Here is a 16688-nt window from a genome sequence, read left to right as displayed (position 1 = left end):
ACTCTAGCAGACATATTAAGCAGAACCACATCGGATGCCCACGAATGGAAGCTGCACCCGGACATCTTCAAGACCATCTCAAAGAAATGGGGAATGCCTCAGATAGATCTATTCGCATCACCTCTCAATCACCAGCTCAAAAAGTTCTGCACAAGGACATTCCACCCACTAGCATGGAAAGTGGATTCGCTCTCCTTCAGCTGGAAAGGCCTAACAGCATATGCATTCCCACCTCTTCCCTTGATACACAAAGTACTACTAAAAATCAAGGAAGAACGTCCAAGGATAATCCTGATAGCTCCAAACTGGCCAAGACAACACTGGTACCCACTGCTGAAGAGCATGTCTCGGAACAATATGTGGCCAATACCCCTGATGCCTTTGATGTTAACTCAGAACAACTACAGCATCCTACATCCAAACCTAAAAACGTTGCAACTGACTGCATGGAACATCACATAGCAGCAGCTAATCCAGAACTTTCCCAAAGAGTTAAAGACATTATTCTTGAAGCACGCAGACCTTCAACAAGAAGGAACTATGCTGGAAAATGGAAAAGGTTTGTCATTTGGAGTACGGAAAGAGGAAAAGATGTGTCAAACATAGATATGCCTAACATTCTGGAGTATCTGGCCGAACTTCTTCATTCAGGCCTGTCCTGCTCCTCCATCAAGATACATGCATCAGCTATTTCAGCAGAATACAGCTTTGATCCACCTGTTTTTTCGCACCCTTTGCTCAGGCAGTTCCTCAGAGGAATCAAGAATGTAAAACCTCCAAGGAAACCACCATTACCAGCTTGGGACTTAAACTTTGTGCTAGAAAAGTTGACACTATCACCCTTTGAACCAGCAGCAACAGCAGACCTACAACACCTGTCATGGAAAACTGCTTTCCTACTGGCAATTACTTCAGCAAGGAGGGTTTCAGAACTACAGGCCTTAATGGCAGTGCAACCCTTCCTAATCTTCCACCAAGATAGAGTGTCCATGAGGACTAATCCTACATTTATGCCTAAGGTGGTATCCAGAGTGTCTTTAAACCAGGCAATCCACCTACCTACCTTCTTTCCCAACCCACAAAACAGAGGGGAAAGAATACTGCATACCTTGGATGTACATAGACAGCTACGCTACTACTTGGACAGAACAAAGAATAGCAGAAAGACTGACCAACTTTTTGTAGCCTATGCAACAGGAAGGGAAGGAAAAGCTATTTCCAAACAGGCAATCTCCAAATGGATAGGAAATTGCATACGATTCTGTTACTCCTTCCATGGAAAACCAATTCCACAGAACATAAGACCTCATTCTACAAGGGCAACAGCCACTACCACAGCCTTCTTACGAGGAGTGGCAACCAAAGACATTATTGAGGCGGCTACTTGGACCTCCGTGCATACATTTGCCAAGCATTATAATTTGCCTCTATATTCCAGATCCCGAGCAGGGTTTGCCACTGCTGTACTGCAAGGGATCCTAAACACACCATAATCTACTTTTATCCTCCTCCCTAGTTGGCTATGGTATTCTACCCAGTTGTTATGACTGCAGATGCATCCATGAAGGACATAGTACAGTTTTGTACCTACCATAAATGTAGATGTCCGAACTGGATAGCATCTGCAGTCAGGATTAGCCTCCCTCCTTCCCCTCTGTGGTACTCCTAGGGTGTTTACCCTCCTAATAGCTAGCTGGTGGGGGGGAGTCTTTTATGGTGTATTTGTTTGTATATATGTACATACATGCTTATTTTTGTGTTTACCTCTATCTTTTGGAAACATTGGCATCTATCCAAATTTTAGCCTTCAAGAGGGCTACTGGCATCTGGGGCAAGAAACACTGAGGAAAATGGCGTCGGCTGATGCTTTTATACCCGAAGACTAACAGAGATGACGTCGGGTGAAGTGCGACATCAGCCGAAGCCGGACCCGGACTTTGGAATCCGGCCGACTGAAGGGCTGCCTGACGACAGGACAACCCAGTTGTTATGACTGCAGATGCTATCCAGTTCGGACATCTACATTTATGGTAGGTACAAAACTGTACTTTCCTATTCTTTCCCACCAGAAATATCAGAATGAATATCTGAGTAAGAAGACAGAGGAAGCGGGATCATTCATCCTATGGACACTTTTGACAATATGGAAACTCTCTGAATCTGCTTCTGTACCTCAATAAATCAAGTAATCTTCTGCAGGCCTGTGGCTAAATGTAATGACTCTCTCACTTGGCACCCTTGAGCAGACACCTGTGTGTGACCTTTTATTTCAGAATAGGTCTTGGAGACCACTACATTTCTGCTGCCTTGCTGCCCGATAGTCGAATTCTGGATATGTATGGCAGGAGGGGTGTATTCCTCTGCTGCATAGGTGCTTAGGGTTCTCACCTTCTTGTTAGTACTGCCTAAATTCCAATTCTGTGTTATGGATCATTTTGCTGGAAAAGCCTGCTTACCCTCCCTGAGTCTTCACCCAAGGAGGACCCTTATTCAAACTCTTAACTATGCCTTCTAAGATGAGCATCTGTGTAACATACTCTAGTTTAAACATGATTGCACTTTGGCCAGATCCACAGACTTGTGTATGTGCTTGTAAAATATGGTGTCACTAATGTTGCCTTTTAAGGGGAACTCTGAAACATAATCTTTAATACTCATTTCTTTGGGTGAAGTATTAAGCAGTCAGGCTTCTAAGAATCTTGTTGGTCTTTTGAAGCTAAAACAGACCGCCACTAATGTGAAGCATCTTTGTGATCCTCTTCCATTTCCATTCCTGGCCAGCCTCAAAAAAGGAATGATTTTTTTCCCTTTCTGAGAAAAGCTGCCTGGCATCACAGTATCCTGTCCTCACTATTATATATGTGCCTTTCATGAAGGATGACTCCAGTGACTCAATTCTTGCAAGTCAGAATGTGTTTTGGACTACCTTTGAGGAGACAGCTGATGTTCATCATGTTACACTTCTGCAGTCATTACACTTGGGTTATCCTGCCGTCAGGCGGTCCCGCAGTCAGCCAGAGTTCCAAAGTCTTGGTCCGACATCGGTTGCTGTCGCCTCCTCCTTGACGTGCGACAGGGGTATATAAGATGCAGCCAACGCCATTTTCTTCAGTCTTTCTTGCCGCGCAGTGCCCGAAGCAAAAGCAGTTCGCAAGTGCCGGTCGGCAGTCTCCTGAGATTTTCATTCCGAATCCAGAACCAAAGTCTTCTACAAAGCTAAGTACCCCATTGGGGAAACTTTCTTGCCTCAGACAGATGTTAGTAAAAGTTAATAACTGTATTTCTTGTGGGAAGCAAATACCTCATAAGGATTTCCATTCCTATTGTATCCCATGCCTAGGCCCTGACCACGACGTTACTGGTTGTTGGTTTTGTGCTAGGTTTAACAAGTGCACTATTAAAAGTCGGTTTGATTTTGCCCGGCATTATTTTGGTAGAAAATTCAATTATACCATGCCGTCGGAACTTCCGACGACCGGAATACACAAAAAGCGCAAAGACAAGGATAGGCCTCTGAGGTCCAAAACTGATGATGAAGCCTCTTCTAGGCCAGTCACCAGTTCTCCGGTTTTCAGCGAGGCGCCTTCGCAGACCCTGACTATCGCTTCTGTAGAACCACAAGCCGCCTCTGACTCCCACGTGGAGATGGCTGGGCCTTCGGACGCACAAGCTCTTCAGCCTACTGAGACTAACCTTTCAGAGGGATCCAGAGTAGCTGAGCAACCCACAGCTACAGAGGGTGTCTTCAGACCTACTCAGTTAAGCATTAAACCCTCAGCTAAGTCTAAGCCTCCTTTAAAGTCAAAGAAACAAATAAAGCATTCTCCAGGACAGGCCTCCATGCCTAAGAAACAAATGCTCAAAATGTCCGAAGACCTAATTACTCTGATCAGGGGGTCCCATCCCCCTTCTGATAAAAGGCCTCGACAGGATGCAGACTATGACTCTTCCGACCAGGTGTCCATCTCTTCTGATTTATCCTCAGACCTAGGATACACTTTACCCCCTTATGAGGATTCTGATGCTGAGGAATCAATTCCATCAGCCTCACTGCCTAAGGACTACTCCTTTGGGGAAACCCTACATACCATGATGGAGCATTTCCACTGAGAAGGCCAGGATTACTCAGAATCCAAGAAAAGGCTCAGAGACTTCCTTTTATTACCTCAACACAGACCCCTTGCTTTCCGCCATTGTTAGATATTGTGGGTGATGTGTATACTGAATCCAGCTTAAATTCTGATTCCTTACCTCCAGCCCCTGTCAAACCTGACAGGTACTACAGAGTCCCTGACTTACATAAATTTCTGTATAAAAGCCCTGTAGCTGACCCTGAAACTATTTCTCAGGGACCCAAAGGATTTAAGGCCTCATCAGCCAATAATCCAGTTCCCTTTGACAGAGATTCCAGAGCATTAGACAGATGGGGAAAGAAAGTTTATACGTCTGCAACTTTAGCAATGAGAGCCTTAAAGTTCCAGTTACACATGCTAAAATATCAGCAATTTTTACTGTCTCAGTTAAAACAAAAAATGCTTCCAGAATCAGATCCTTCTAATTTTAAAGAAATGCAGGATTTATTGGATGCAGCTGAACAAGTGGGAAAACATACTTTGCAATGTGGTTTTGATTCTCTAGAGGCCTCCTGCAGAGCAGCAGTTACAGGCTCTGTCATTAGAAGACATGCTTGGTTAAAAGAACGTACATTACCAGATCATGTTAAAGCAAAATTATTGGATGCACCTTTGCAGCAGGACGTGTTATTTGGAGTTAAGGCGGAAGAGGTATTAAAGACAATGGAGGATAAGGCAAAATCTATGCAAACGGTGAAGGATTTCTTACAGGTTCAGCCTCCTAGATTTAGCAGAAACTGGCCAACTAAGAATTGGTCCTTTCCAATTACAGACAGACCTCAAAGGGGAAGATACAGACGTCCAAGAGGTAGAGGTCAACACAACTTACGGGCCTCGGCAATGGGTTGCATCAGGCCAGAAAGAAGGGGAAGACAGGCCCCAACCATATAAAAAGCAGCTCCAATGACTTCCCACTACAGCTGCCAAACAAATCCTTCTTGGCAGCCCCCTTGGGAGGAAAACTGGCACTCTTCTACCACAATTGGCAAATGATCACCAAAGACAAATGGGTTCTCAACATTGTATTTCAAGGGTACAGGTTCCACTTTCACACTCTGCCAAGGTTAAAAGGAATGCCAAATCTGCCACCAAATCAATGGGCAGAGGCTCAAAAACAAATTACACCACTCATGGATATGAGAGCTATTCAAAAGGTACCATCACAGGAGCAAGGACAAGGATTTTACTCAAGACTCTTTCTGGTACCCAGAAAGGACAAAGCCTGGAGGCCCATTCTGGATCTTTCATCTCTAAACACTTACCTGGATGTTCCGAAATTCAAAATGTTGACATTACAGCAGCTTCTTCCCATGCTGGGCAAGAAAGCTTGGCTCGTGACTTTGGACCTCAGAGGCATACCTGCATATCCCTGTCAGACAAAGCTGCAGAAGATACCTCAGATTCATAGCTGATTCAATGCACTACCAATTCTCTGCACTGCCCTTTGGCTTATCTACTGCGCCCAGGGTCTTCACAAAGTGGCTGGCACCCAGTAATTGCATTTTGCAGACAGAAAGGAATTCATATTTATCCATACCTGGACGACTGCCTGATTCAAGCAGAGAGCAAGGACATTCTTCTAAGGCATCTGGCGTTTGTAAAAAAGTTACGTTGTCTGGGGTACAAAGTAAACAAAAAGAAATCAAAACTAGTGCCCTCACAAGAGATTATATTCCTGGGTGCCAGCTTGAACACAACGATGGCTTATCTCATGCCAGACAAATAAGGACAACTGACAATACGTTCAACTGATGGCAACAAAGACCCAGCTCCCTGCAAGAAAAATTCTGCAGGCTTTGGGTTACATGGCATCCTGCATACTACTAATTCCATATGCCAGACTGCATATGAGGAAACTACAATGATACCTAAAGAATGTATGGTCTCAACACTGTCAAAGTTTGGAAACAGTTGTACCACTAATCCCTTGCCTTCAACAGGAGTTTCAGTGATGGGCTCAAGCTTGTCACCTCAACAAGGGACAGCCTTTTACACAGCCAGGCAAACACTGACAACAGATGCATCGGATTACGCCTGGGGAGCACACATGGCAGGCAAATGTATTCAGGGCACGTGGACCGCAGAACAAAGGCATCTTCACATCAATCAAAAAGAGATGCTAGCTGTACAAAATGTGCTTATAACTTTCAAGGACCTGCTGCATCCAGGACAACTACTACTAAAGACAGACAACACCACAGTTATGTGGTACATAAACAAGCAAGGGGACACTCACTCCTACCCCCTATGCAGACAAGCTATGACCTTATGGAACACATCTATAAACCTTCAAGTTAATCTGCAAGCGCAATTCCTGCCAGGAGAGAAAAACACACCGGCAGACTTAAGCAGGAAACATCATGGATTCCCACGAATGTGAGTTGAATCCACAAATATTCAGAATAACACAGAAATGGTGGAGCCCGGACATAGATCTGTTTGCATCCCCAATAAACTGTCCGCTACAAAAATTCTGCACAAGAAGTTACAATCCACAAGCATGAAAAGTGGATGCCCTCTCATTCAGCTGGGAGAACCTACAAGTATACGCTTTCCCACCACTACCGCTCCTGCCAAAGGTACTCTGAAAAGCCAGGCAGGAAGAGCCAAAGATGATCCTGATTGCACCAGACTGGCCACACCAGCACTGGTACCCAGTCTTAAGGAGCTTAGCACAAGAACCACCCTGGATTTTGCCTCAAATCCCACATCTGCTGACTCAGCACAACAAACAAACACTACACAGCCAGCTAAAGACCTTAAACCTAGCTGCATGGAAGATTCCTTAGTCAAGCAAGCAATGCCTCTCTCCAAAGCTGTTATGGATGTCATTCTGGAGGCCAGAAGGCCTAGTACCAGGAAAGCCTATTCGGATAAATCGAAGAGATTCTGTGCCTGGAACCAAGCTCACAGCCTTGACCCTCTTGTCCCAAACATTCCTCCGATACTACAATAAACTGAGATGCTGGACAAAGGACTCTCCGTCTCATCCAAGATCCACGCTTCTGCCATCTCAGCTCATTACAACACGGATCCACCAATTTTCTCTAATCCTCTGTTAAAACAGTACCTCAGAGGAGCTAAAAGCATAAGACCGCCCCGTAGAGCACCTACTCCAACTTGGGACCTCAACTTTGTTTTGGAGAAACTATCTTTACCTCCTTTTGAGCCAGCCAACACAGCCGAATTAAAATATATCTCTTGGAAAACTGCTCTGCTTCTGGCAGTAACAACAGCACGAAGAGTTTTAGAATTACAGGCACTAATGGCAGTGGAACCTTTCCTCATTTTCCACCAGGACAAGGGTGTCTTTATGAACTAACCCTACTTTTATGCCAAAGGTGGTATCCAGTGTGGCTCTAAACCAAACTATTCACCTGCCAACTTTTTATCCTAAACCACAGAATAAAGGGTAGAGACTACTGCACTCTTTGGACATTCACAGGCAGTTACGCTTCTACTTGGACAAAACCAAAGCTTTCAGAAAATCTGAGCAATTATTGGTAGCATATGCTGCAGGAGCACAGGGAAAAGCCATTTCAAAACAGACTATTTCAAAATGGATAGGACATTGTATACGTTTCTGCTACACATACCATGGAAAACCTGTACCTAGCAGCATTAAATCTCACTCCACCAGGGCTACAGTGACTTCAACTGCTTACTTCGGGGGAGTACCTACCAAGGATATTTTGGAAGTAGCAACTTGGAGTTCTGTACACACCTTCACCAAGCATTACCATCTGCCTCTATACTCTAAATCCAGAGCTGGCTTCACCACTGCAGTGCTCCAGGGCCTTATAGCTACCCCTAATGCCTTATAGGACCAGCCACCCTTCCTCAGCTTTGGGATTCTACCCAAGTGTAATGACTGCAGCAGTGTAACACGATGAACATAGTACAGTTTTGTACCTACCATAAATGTAGATGTTCAAGTGTAGACAATGCTGCAGTCCAGGTTACCCTCCCTCCTTCCCCTCTTACTGGCTGGTATGTACCTATGTCTTCTGCCCTTGCTACCTATGGGGAGTATTTGCTGGTAGCTGTAAGTTGTTTTTTGCTTTTCTTATGTATGTTTTATTAGCAATTGGAATTGCCTACATATTTAGAGGCACCTGACATCTGCGGCAAGAAAAACTGAAGAAAAAGGCGTCGGCTGCATCTTATATACCCCTGTCGCATTGACGTCAGGGAGGAGGCGACAGCAACCGACGCCAGACCAAGACTTTGGAACTCTGGCCGACTGCGGGACCACCTGACGGCAGGATAACCCAAGTGTAATGACTGCAGCAGTGTCTACACTCGAACATCTACATTTATGATAGGTACAAAACTGTACTTTTGACTTCACCCTTGGTTGGAGTGTCATCACCCATGATCAAAGAATTTTAGACATGGTCAGTTGGAGCTCATGGACCATCCTCCAAAATGGATTGCATTAAAAGACTAGTTCAACAAAGTTCTTGGGACAGGTTCAGAATATGCTGTCAGAAGGGGCCCTAGAGGCTTTCCTTCATTTAAAAACAGGGTCATTGTGTTTACTCTGTCATTTCCTGAGTGAACTGTTTCTGTCCCATTGTATGTGCCAGTAACTTAGCCAGCACATTTCTTATGTTGTGGATGGTGACTGTCTGAGCTATTTGTCTGTTACCATAGGATGGCCCTACTAGTGTTACTGCATACGACAGCTACCTTTTTATACATCAGCAGATAGAGTTCCGATAGGAGGCTTGTTTTATTTGCTGTAGGTAGGGGTCACTTGTTCCCATTTGGGCTATATCTGTATTTAATGCCTTTGCAACAGTGATAGCCATGGTGGCTGAATATCCATGTGCTCCTTTCTCTGAACCACTAGTTTCTGATGGCCTTTTCCAGGACCCCAGTTTAAGCACCTGTAAGATGAGGACCCTATCCTATGTCGGTGTCCTGAAATAACCATAAACTTGGAGATGTTCTGTCTAACTCTGTCACAGTTGATAGCTTTCACAGGAATGCATGCAGATGCATGCTCTTCAGTACTGCTCATCACTGCCCTGGGAGAGGTCCCAGGAAGTTATGAACTTGGTTTCCTTGATGGCATAGTACAGGGTCCAGTTCCTACCACGTCTGGACTTGAAAGTTACAGTCCTTGATAGTGCCTTTTGCAGACCTGAGGAATACAAATGTTACATTTGGTTTTGTGATGTGCCAGTAGCTACATCATGCCCTCATTGCTATCATGGAACCAGGCTACTATTCCCTGTCTTAAAGTGGTGGACACTTTCCAGCAACTTGATCGTCTGCCTTCTCTTCTACTTGCAAGTGACCCATGTGCTCGTTTAGATAGATATTTCACTTTCCAGTTTGGGGAGGTCACTCTCGCATGGTTCAAGGGTTATGGTCCTCCTGGAAAGATGGAGCTTCCTATAAGCTGGGTGGAGCTGAAAGTCTTTTTTTTCTTCAAGTACTAGTTGTGAATACCTTGTAGACAAAGATTGTTTGGATTCACTTCTCAGACCAACTGATCCATCTTGTATGACTTATGTAAGCAAAGTGCGACCTGCTGTTCTGTGCTATATTTTCTTGCTACACACTTACTGGACTGACCAGTACTACCCAGATTTCACCTTGCCTACAGTCTCCAAGACTATAGTATGTATTTTTATTCAGTTCCGTTCCATCTGTGTACTTTTAAAGTGGATTTACTGCTAATATCATTTACTGTCCCAAACTTTTATTTGTTTAGGTCAGTGTTGGCAGTTTTCCAAGTGAGAATGAAAAACTGCTGGTGCAGTGGGCATCCTGAGTACTCCAGATTTAAATTTATTTATTTATTTGTTTGTTTTTATTGGTGGTCTCTCTAAGTGTAGCTATTAAGTTGTCCTCCATAGTAGAACTTGCTTCTGTATTTGGTTGGGCTATTTGCTGCATTTTCTTTCTACCCACTGCTGCTGGAATTGATTGCTACATATGTCTTGAGTGTTTTCTTATTTATGTAATCCAACTGCATCTGTGTGCTTTTAAATGTCATTTATTTCTAATGCTGTGTACATGTCAAAGTTTTGTTTGGAGACCCCCCCCTTTTTTTTGTTTGTTGCTAGTAAGAGGAAGAAACTGGTGTTCTACTTGCTTCTGGCTTAATTTACAGTTTTCTTATTGGGAGCGATGTTTAAGTGTAGCTTTTAAATTGTGCAGCTAGGCTGCTATATTTGCTTGAGCTAATCAGCACTTTATTTCCTTGCTCACACTGCTACTGTATACATCTAGCCAGATTTTACCTTGTTGCACTGTGGACTGTGGCTTGGTGCTTTACGCTGTATAGATGCAATTGGCTTGGTAGAAAACTGTTCCAAATTTTTTTTAACATTTTCTTGTTAATCTTGGTCCCTTGCCTATTTTGCATGTTTACGTTGAATTGAAAGAGATGGCAAGAGCTGACATGACACCCTGATCCCATGTAGAAGATTGGGGGGGGGGGGTTTATGATGGTGAAGATGATCTCAGGTGTAGGACCCTTTGGGCTATATATCCTTATTGATAGCGGAGACTGAGAATTTGTTATTTTTAGAAGGAAAACATGGCTGCTCAGTTTTCATATCTGATGCAGTGACCCTACTTTGTCTATGACACAGTTAGTTAAATGCCTGCAGTATTACTTCTAATTACTGTTTTTGAGTATACGAGTCATGGTTTGTTGCCATTTTAAATTATGAAATTACTGTTGACATCCTTACTTAACCCCTTCTTTGCTTCCTTCAGTCATCCATCTCCAAGAGAGTACTTAGATGTATTAACAGAATTACAAAGAGTGGAGTCTAGACTTCAACCATTTATTCAGCGTTACCAAGACATCCTGAGCACAGCCTCTACAGCTGACTACAATAACAATGTAAGTACGTCTGAAATCTACTACCGTAGTGTGCTACAATAAGTATTTTGAGTAGTCCTTTGGAGTGCAGAATATAATGACATGGTTTTAGGAGCACCTAAAATTAGATTCAAAGATCAGAGATCCTTTTTTGTTAAAAACAGTGTGTTGAATTATTGAAATATAAAAATGACATTTAATATGTAAACTGTATTAGGAATTTGGCTTCTTTGAATGCATAACACTGCCATCATTTCTCTCTGGAATAATTTGATCATCTTTGGCTAACTCACTTTGACTTATGGAAACTCTCAGCCTGAATGGTAGTAATAATGTATGTGGTTGTATACATTCATTTGTCATAGCTTTTGTTATTGCTTAGCATTTTACTGGTGATGGAACTAATCTGTTTTTAAGTAGTCAATTTTTTTTATTTTTGTCTTATGCAAGTAGACTGGATCTTGTACCCTTTTTTGATTATGACCAGTAACACAAAATGAAGTGCAGAATAAAGCAACTCACCTAAACTGTTCTGTCCCAAGGTGCATAAAAATAGTAACACACAAGCAACGTCATATCATATGAAGTAAATCAAATCTGACCGTAAGGAATACAAATTGGAATAACTGGAAACAAATGAATACATTGTCAGTTTCCACTACTACAAGTAGATGATCAACATTAGTACACTGCAATGCAGTGCAACAACAAAATAACCCAAACAGTCCTGGAACAGCATAAATAAAGTAATATACATAGTTTAAAAACAAAATATCCCAACCAAACCTACTCCCAAATGAAACTGACTTTACCTTGTCCTAAAAATGAAAACTAATTTCAAAGAATCGGCATCGATCAAAGTAAATCAAAGGAAAACAATAACAGGACAAGTCACCAGTAACACTTTCTGTGGTACTTCACATTACGCATCGTACCTCTACAACTCATTAAAAAAAACTACTACTTAAAATAACTGCTGTTGCAGCACACAGTCTTCCAAGAGAACACTTAAAAAGCAAACAACTGGAGCTATAGCATACCCCTCTGAAATTCTTAATAAGATATCAGTAACTGAACATGTACAATGTGGAAATAAGCATGTGTCACACCCATTTACAAACCACAGTAGACATAGTAGATTTCAGATCATTGGCTACTTTTTCCCTTCATCAAAGGTATTAGAAAATGTATACATAGAAAAACTGTTGGTCATTTTATAAAAAAAAAAAAAAGTCCCCTGTTTTAATAGGATATAGTACCAAAACTCCCTTACTGAAATTGCAAAACTTTGTAAATCACAAAAAGTGAAGGTCACTCAGTTGTATCTCGATTTTTTGAAAACATCTGAAGCTTTTTCAGCTTAACTACTAATAAGGAAGTTATTTACCCCTGACATCCATAAGTTCACCATGCAGTGGATTAGTAGCTGCTTGCAAAAGACATCTCAAACAGCGAGGTGAAACAATATATATTCCTATTTTATGCTAGTCTCAGTAGGTGTCTCATAAGTTTCCATATGTAAACAACTGATGTTCTTCGTGTTTCACTGTTGCAGTCATCACATTTGGGTTATCTCCTTGCAGTAGCCCTTAGTCGGCTTGATTATCAATGTCTTGGGTCTTGCGTCGGTTGCTGTCTCACCTTCGATGACTTCAGGCAGTCAGGGGTATAAAGCATGCAGCGGATGCCATTACATCAGTCTTTCTTGCCATGCAGTGCCCGAAACAGAAGCAGTTCGCAAGTGCCAGTCCGACTCCTGAAATTTTCGTTTTCGAGTTTCAGATCCGAAGTCTTCAACTAAGCTAAGTACCCTTTTGGGGAACCTTTTTCTTGCTCTAAACCGGTGTCAGTAAAAGTTAACAGTTGTATTTCTTGTGGAAAGCAAATACCTCATAAAGATTTTCATTCGTACGGCATTCCTTGCTTAGGCCCAGACCACGACATACCTCGCTGTCGGTTTTGTGCCTTATTCAAACCTCGTACTATTCGTCATCTGTTCATTTACGCATCTAAATATTTTGGTACTCTGTTCAATTATCCAGAAATGTCTTTGGTAAGCCACCCGACTACTGACATTCCGAAAAAACACAAAGATAAAGACTGAGACAGACCGAATAGGTCCAAAGCTGTCGACGACGCTTCTCCTAAGCTAGTCGCCAGTTCACCGGTACACAGTGAGGTGCTTTTGCAGCCCCTGATACCCACTACTTCAGATTCGCAGGCCTTTACTGAGACCCATTCGGAGTCCAGTATGCCGCGAGATGCTTCTTCGTCTGTGGAACCTGCGGGTGTCTCTACACTGGATGGGTCTGGAGCCACTGTGCAGGCACCGGGTTCTGAGGGTGTATTCAGGCCTACTGACTTACATATTAAACCGACGCCATCTTCTTCTTCAAGGCCTAAAACTGGATTCATGCCTAGAAAACTGACGCCCAGACCGCATGGTCTGGCCCCTATGCCTAAAAACAAATAAGAATGGCTGAAGACCTTATTACTCTAATCAGGGGAAGCCACCCTTCCCCCTCTAAGAGGCCTAGGACTGATTTTCCTTCCTATTCTTGTGATCAGGATTCTGAAATTTCTGTATTCTCTGATAAGCATTTGCCTTTATCTACCTATGAGGATTTTTATGCAGAGAACTCCATTCCCTCTGCTCCCCCTCCAGAGGATTTCTGTTTTGTTGAAACCTTGCATACTCTTTGGGAGCATTTTCTCTGTGAAAGCCAGGAATACTCTGACTCTAAAAAGAGGCTTAGGGAATTATTTCTCCTGCCTCAACACAGGCCTTTAGCTATCCCTCCTGTACTGGACATTGTAGATGATGCCTTCTCGGAATCTAGCCTGGCCCCTGACTCTCTACCTCCTGCTCCCAGAAAACCTGATAGGTATTACAGAGGGTACCTGACTCTCAGAAGTTCCACTTTAAAAATCCTACTGCGGATCCTGAGACCATTTCACAGGGACCCAAGGGCATTAAGGCTACTACTGCTAAAAATCCTACCCCCTCTGATAGACATTCCAGGGCGCTGGATAGATGGGGTAAGAAGGTATACGCTTCTGCAACCTTGGCCATTAGGGCCTTAAACTGCCAGTTTCATATGTTAAAGTATCAGCAGCATATTATTGGATTGCTTAAACAGAAAATGATGACTCCTGACTGATGAAAATAAAGATTTTACAGGATTTAATGCATTCTGCTGAACAAGTTGGAAAACACACTTTGCAATGTGGTTTCGATTCAGTAGAGGCTTCTTGCAGGGCTGCTGTCACTGTGACTGTACTTAGAAGGCATGCTTGGCTTAAGGAGCAATCTTTGCCAGATCATGTTAAAGCTAAATTACTGGATGCTTCCTTAAACCAAGACTGCCTGTTTGGCAACAAAGCAGATGAAGTACTTAAAAAGATGGAGGAAAAAGCTAAATCTGTGCAAACTGTTAAAGGTTTCCTGCAAGTGCAGCCTCCCAGATTTAGTAGGCATTGGCCCTCTAAGAATTGGTTCTTTCCTGCCTCTTCCAGGCCTTCAGTCCAAACCCAGAACCAGCAGAACACCCAAGCTTCAGTCCCAAGGTACTCACAGGCCTAAGCAGTGAGGTGCTCCCACTTCCAAAGCAGGGAGTAGTTAGACTCCCCCTATGGTAAACTGTCTCAATGACTTAACTTTAAGCCTTCCAAGCCCTGCTCAACTGACTGTTCCTTTAGGAAGAAAGATTGCCCTGCATGCAAAAAAATGGGAACTCATTACCCAGGACAAATTGGTTTTTAATATAGTTTTCCAAGGATACAGATTCCACTTCCACTCCTTACCAACCCCAAACAGTTGCCAGACCTACCCCCAAATCAGTGGGCAGAGGCTCAAAAGCAAGATGTTCATCGTGTTTCACTGCTGCAGTCATTACACTTGGGTTATCCTGCCATCAGGCAGTCCCGCAGTCGGCCAGAGTTCCAAAGTCTTGGTCCGGCGTCGGTTGCTGTCGCTTCTTCGCTGACGTCAGTGCGCCAGGGGTGTATAAGATGCAGCCGACGCCATTTTCTTCAGTCTTTCTTGCCGCGCGGTGCCTGAAGCAAAAGCAGTTTGCAAGTGGTGGTCGGCCGATTCCTGAGATTTTCGCATTCGAATTTTAGAACCGAAGTCTTCGATAAAGCTAAGTACCCCGTTGGGGAAACTTTTTCTTGCCTCAGACCGATGTCATTAAAAGTTAATAATTACATTTCTTGTGGGAAGCAAATACCTCATAAAGATTTTCATTCTTACTGTATTCCATGCCTAGGCCCAGTCCACGACGTCACTAGTTGTCGGTTTTGTGCTAGATTTAACAAGCGCACTATTAAACGTCTGTTTGATTTTGCTCGCCATTATTTTGGCCGAAGGTTCAATTACATCATGCTGTCGGAACAACCGACGACTGGAATACACAAAAACCGCGAAGACAAAGATATAAGGACAGGCATCCGAGGTCCAAAACCGACGATGAAGCCTCTTCTAGGCCAGTCACCGGTTCTCAGTGAGGCGCTTTTACAGCCCCTGACACCCGCTACCTCAGAGCCACAGGCCACCTCCGACTCCCACGTGGAGACTTCTAGGCCTCTGGAAACTCAAGGTATTGGGCCTACGGAAATTAACCTCTCAGATGGGTCTGGAGCCGCTGAGCAGGCATCGGCTTCTTAGGGTGTTTTCGGACCTTCGCAGCTTACCATCAAAACAACAACCAAGTCTAAAACTCCATTAAAGACAAAGAAACAAGTACAGCATTCACCTGGACAGGCCTCCATGCCTAAAAAAAAAAAAGATGCTCAAAATGGCCGAAGACCTAATTACTCTGATCAGGGGTTCCCATCCCCCTCCTGATAAAAGGCCTAGGCAGGATACAGACTATGATTCCTCTGACCAGGTTTCCATTTCTTCTGATTCCTCTTCAGGCAAGGGATACTCTTTACCCCCCTATGAGGACTCTGATGCTGAAGAATCAATCCCTTCAGCCTCTCCTCCTGAGGATTACTCTTTTGGGGAAACTTTACATACAATGAGGGAGCATTTCCATTGGGAGGGCCAGGATTATTCAGAATCCAAGAAAAGGCTCAGATTTACTTTTATTACCTCAGCACAGGCCCCTTGCTATTCCGCCTGTGTTAGATATTGTGGATGATGTCTCTGAATCCAGTTTAACCCCTGATTCTTTGCCCCCAGCACCAGTCAAGCCTGATAGGTACTAATAGAGTCCCTGACTCTCACAAATTTCTTTATAAACCCCCTGCTGCTGACCCAGAAACTATTTCCCAGGGTCCCAAAGGTGTCCACTGCTAAAAATCCAGTTCCCTCTGACAGGGATTCTAGAGCATTATTTATTTATTTTTATTTTATTTTACATTTGTTGACCGGGCTAGTCTAACTGGAATACAAATCCATTTTCAGTAGTGGCCCGGGGAGAAAAGCTCCAACACAAACACAATATGTATAATAGAGTTGTCACAATTCAGAGAAGTATAAAGTAGTTGAAAAGTTCTGAGCAGTTACAGCCGTGTAGGCTTGATGCAGTTGTCATTACAAGAGTACATAGCTCATGATGAGATATGAAAAGCAAAAATAAAATACAAAACAGTTGTTTACTTATAGAAACAGAAAAAAAATAGCATAAAAAAGATGTTTATTTATACAAATGTACCATGTGATACAGTGAAATAAAAGGTTTATAGGAGACAGCAAGAGGATG

At 43.2% G+C, this 16688-nt stretch overlaps 1 protein-coding gene across 6 annotated transcripts in view; it reads left to right on the top strand.

Annotated features, from left to right (window-relative positions):
* Positions 1–16688, top strand: part of BAG6 (BAG cochaperone 6) — a 2260316-nt gene that overhangs the window by 330569 nt on the left and 1913059 nt on the right. For all 6 annotated transcript variants that reach the window (XM_044083264.1, XM_044083261.1, XM_044083265.1 and 3 more), the window contains one exon: positions 10872–11001. In XM_044083264.1, the coding sequence (XP_043939199.1) occupies positions 10872–11001 (130 nt within the window). The remainder of the gene's footprint in view (positions 1–10871; positions 11002–16688) is intronic.

The sequence above is a fragment of the Protopterus annectens genome, chromosome 9.part0, assembly GCF_019279795.1.
Source record: "Protopterus annectens isolate FY-2018-M chromosome 9.part0, PAN1.0, whole genome shotgun sequence".
Lineage (NCBI taxonomy): Eukaryota > Metazoa > Chordata > Ceratodontiformes > Protopteridae > Protopterus > Protopterus annectens.
The sequence above is the reverse complement of the archived record's forward strand: the minus strand, read 5'-3'. Positions and strand labels throughout refer to the sequence as shown.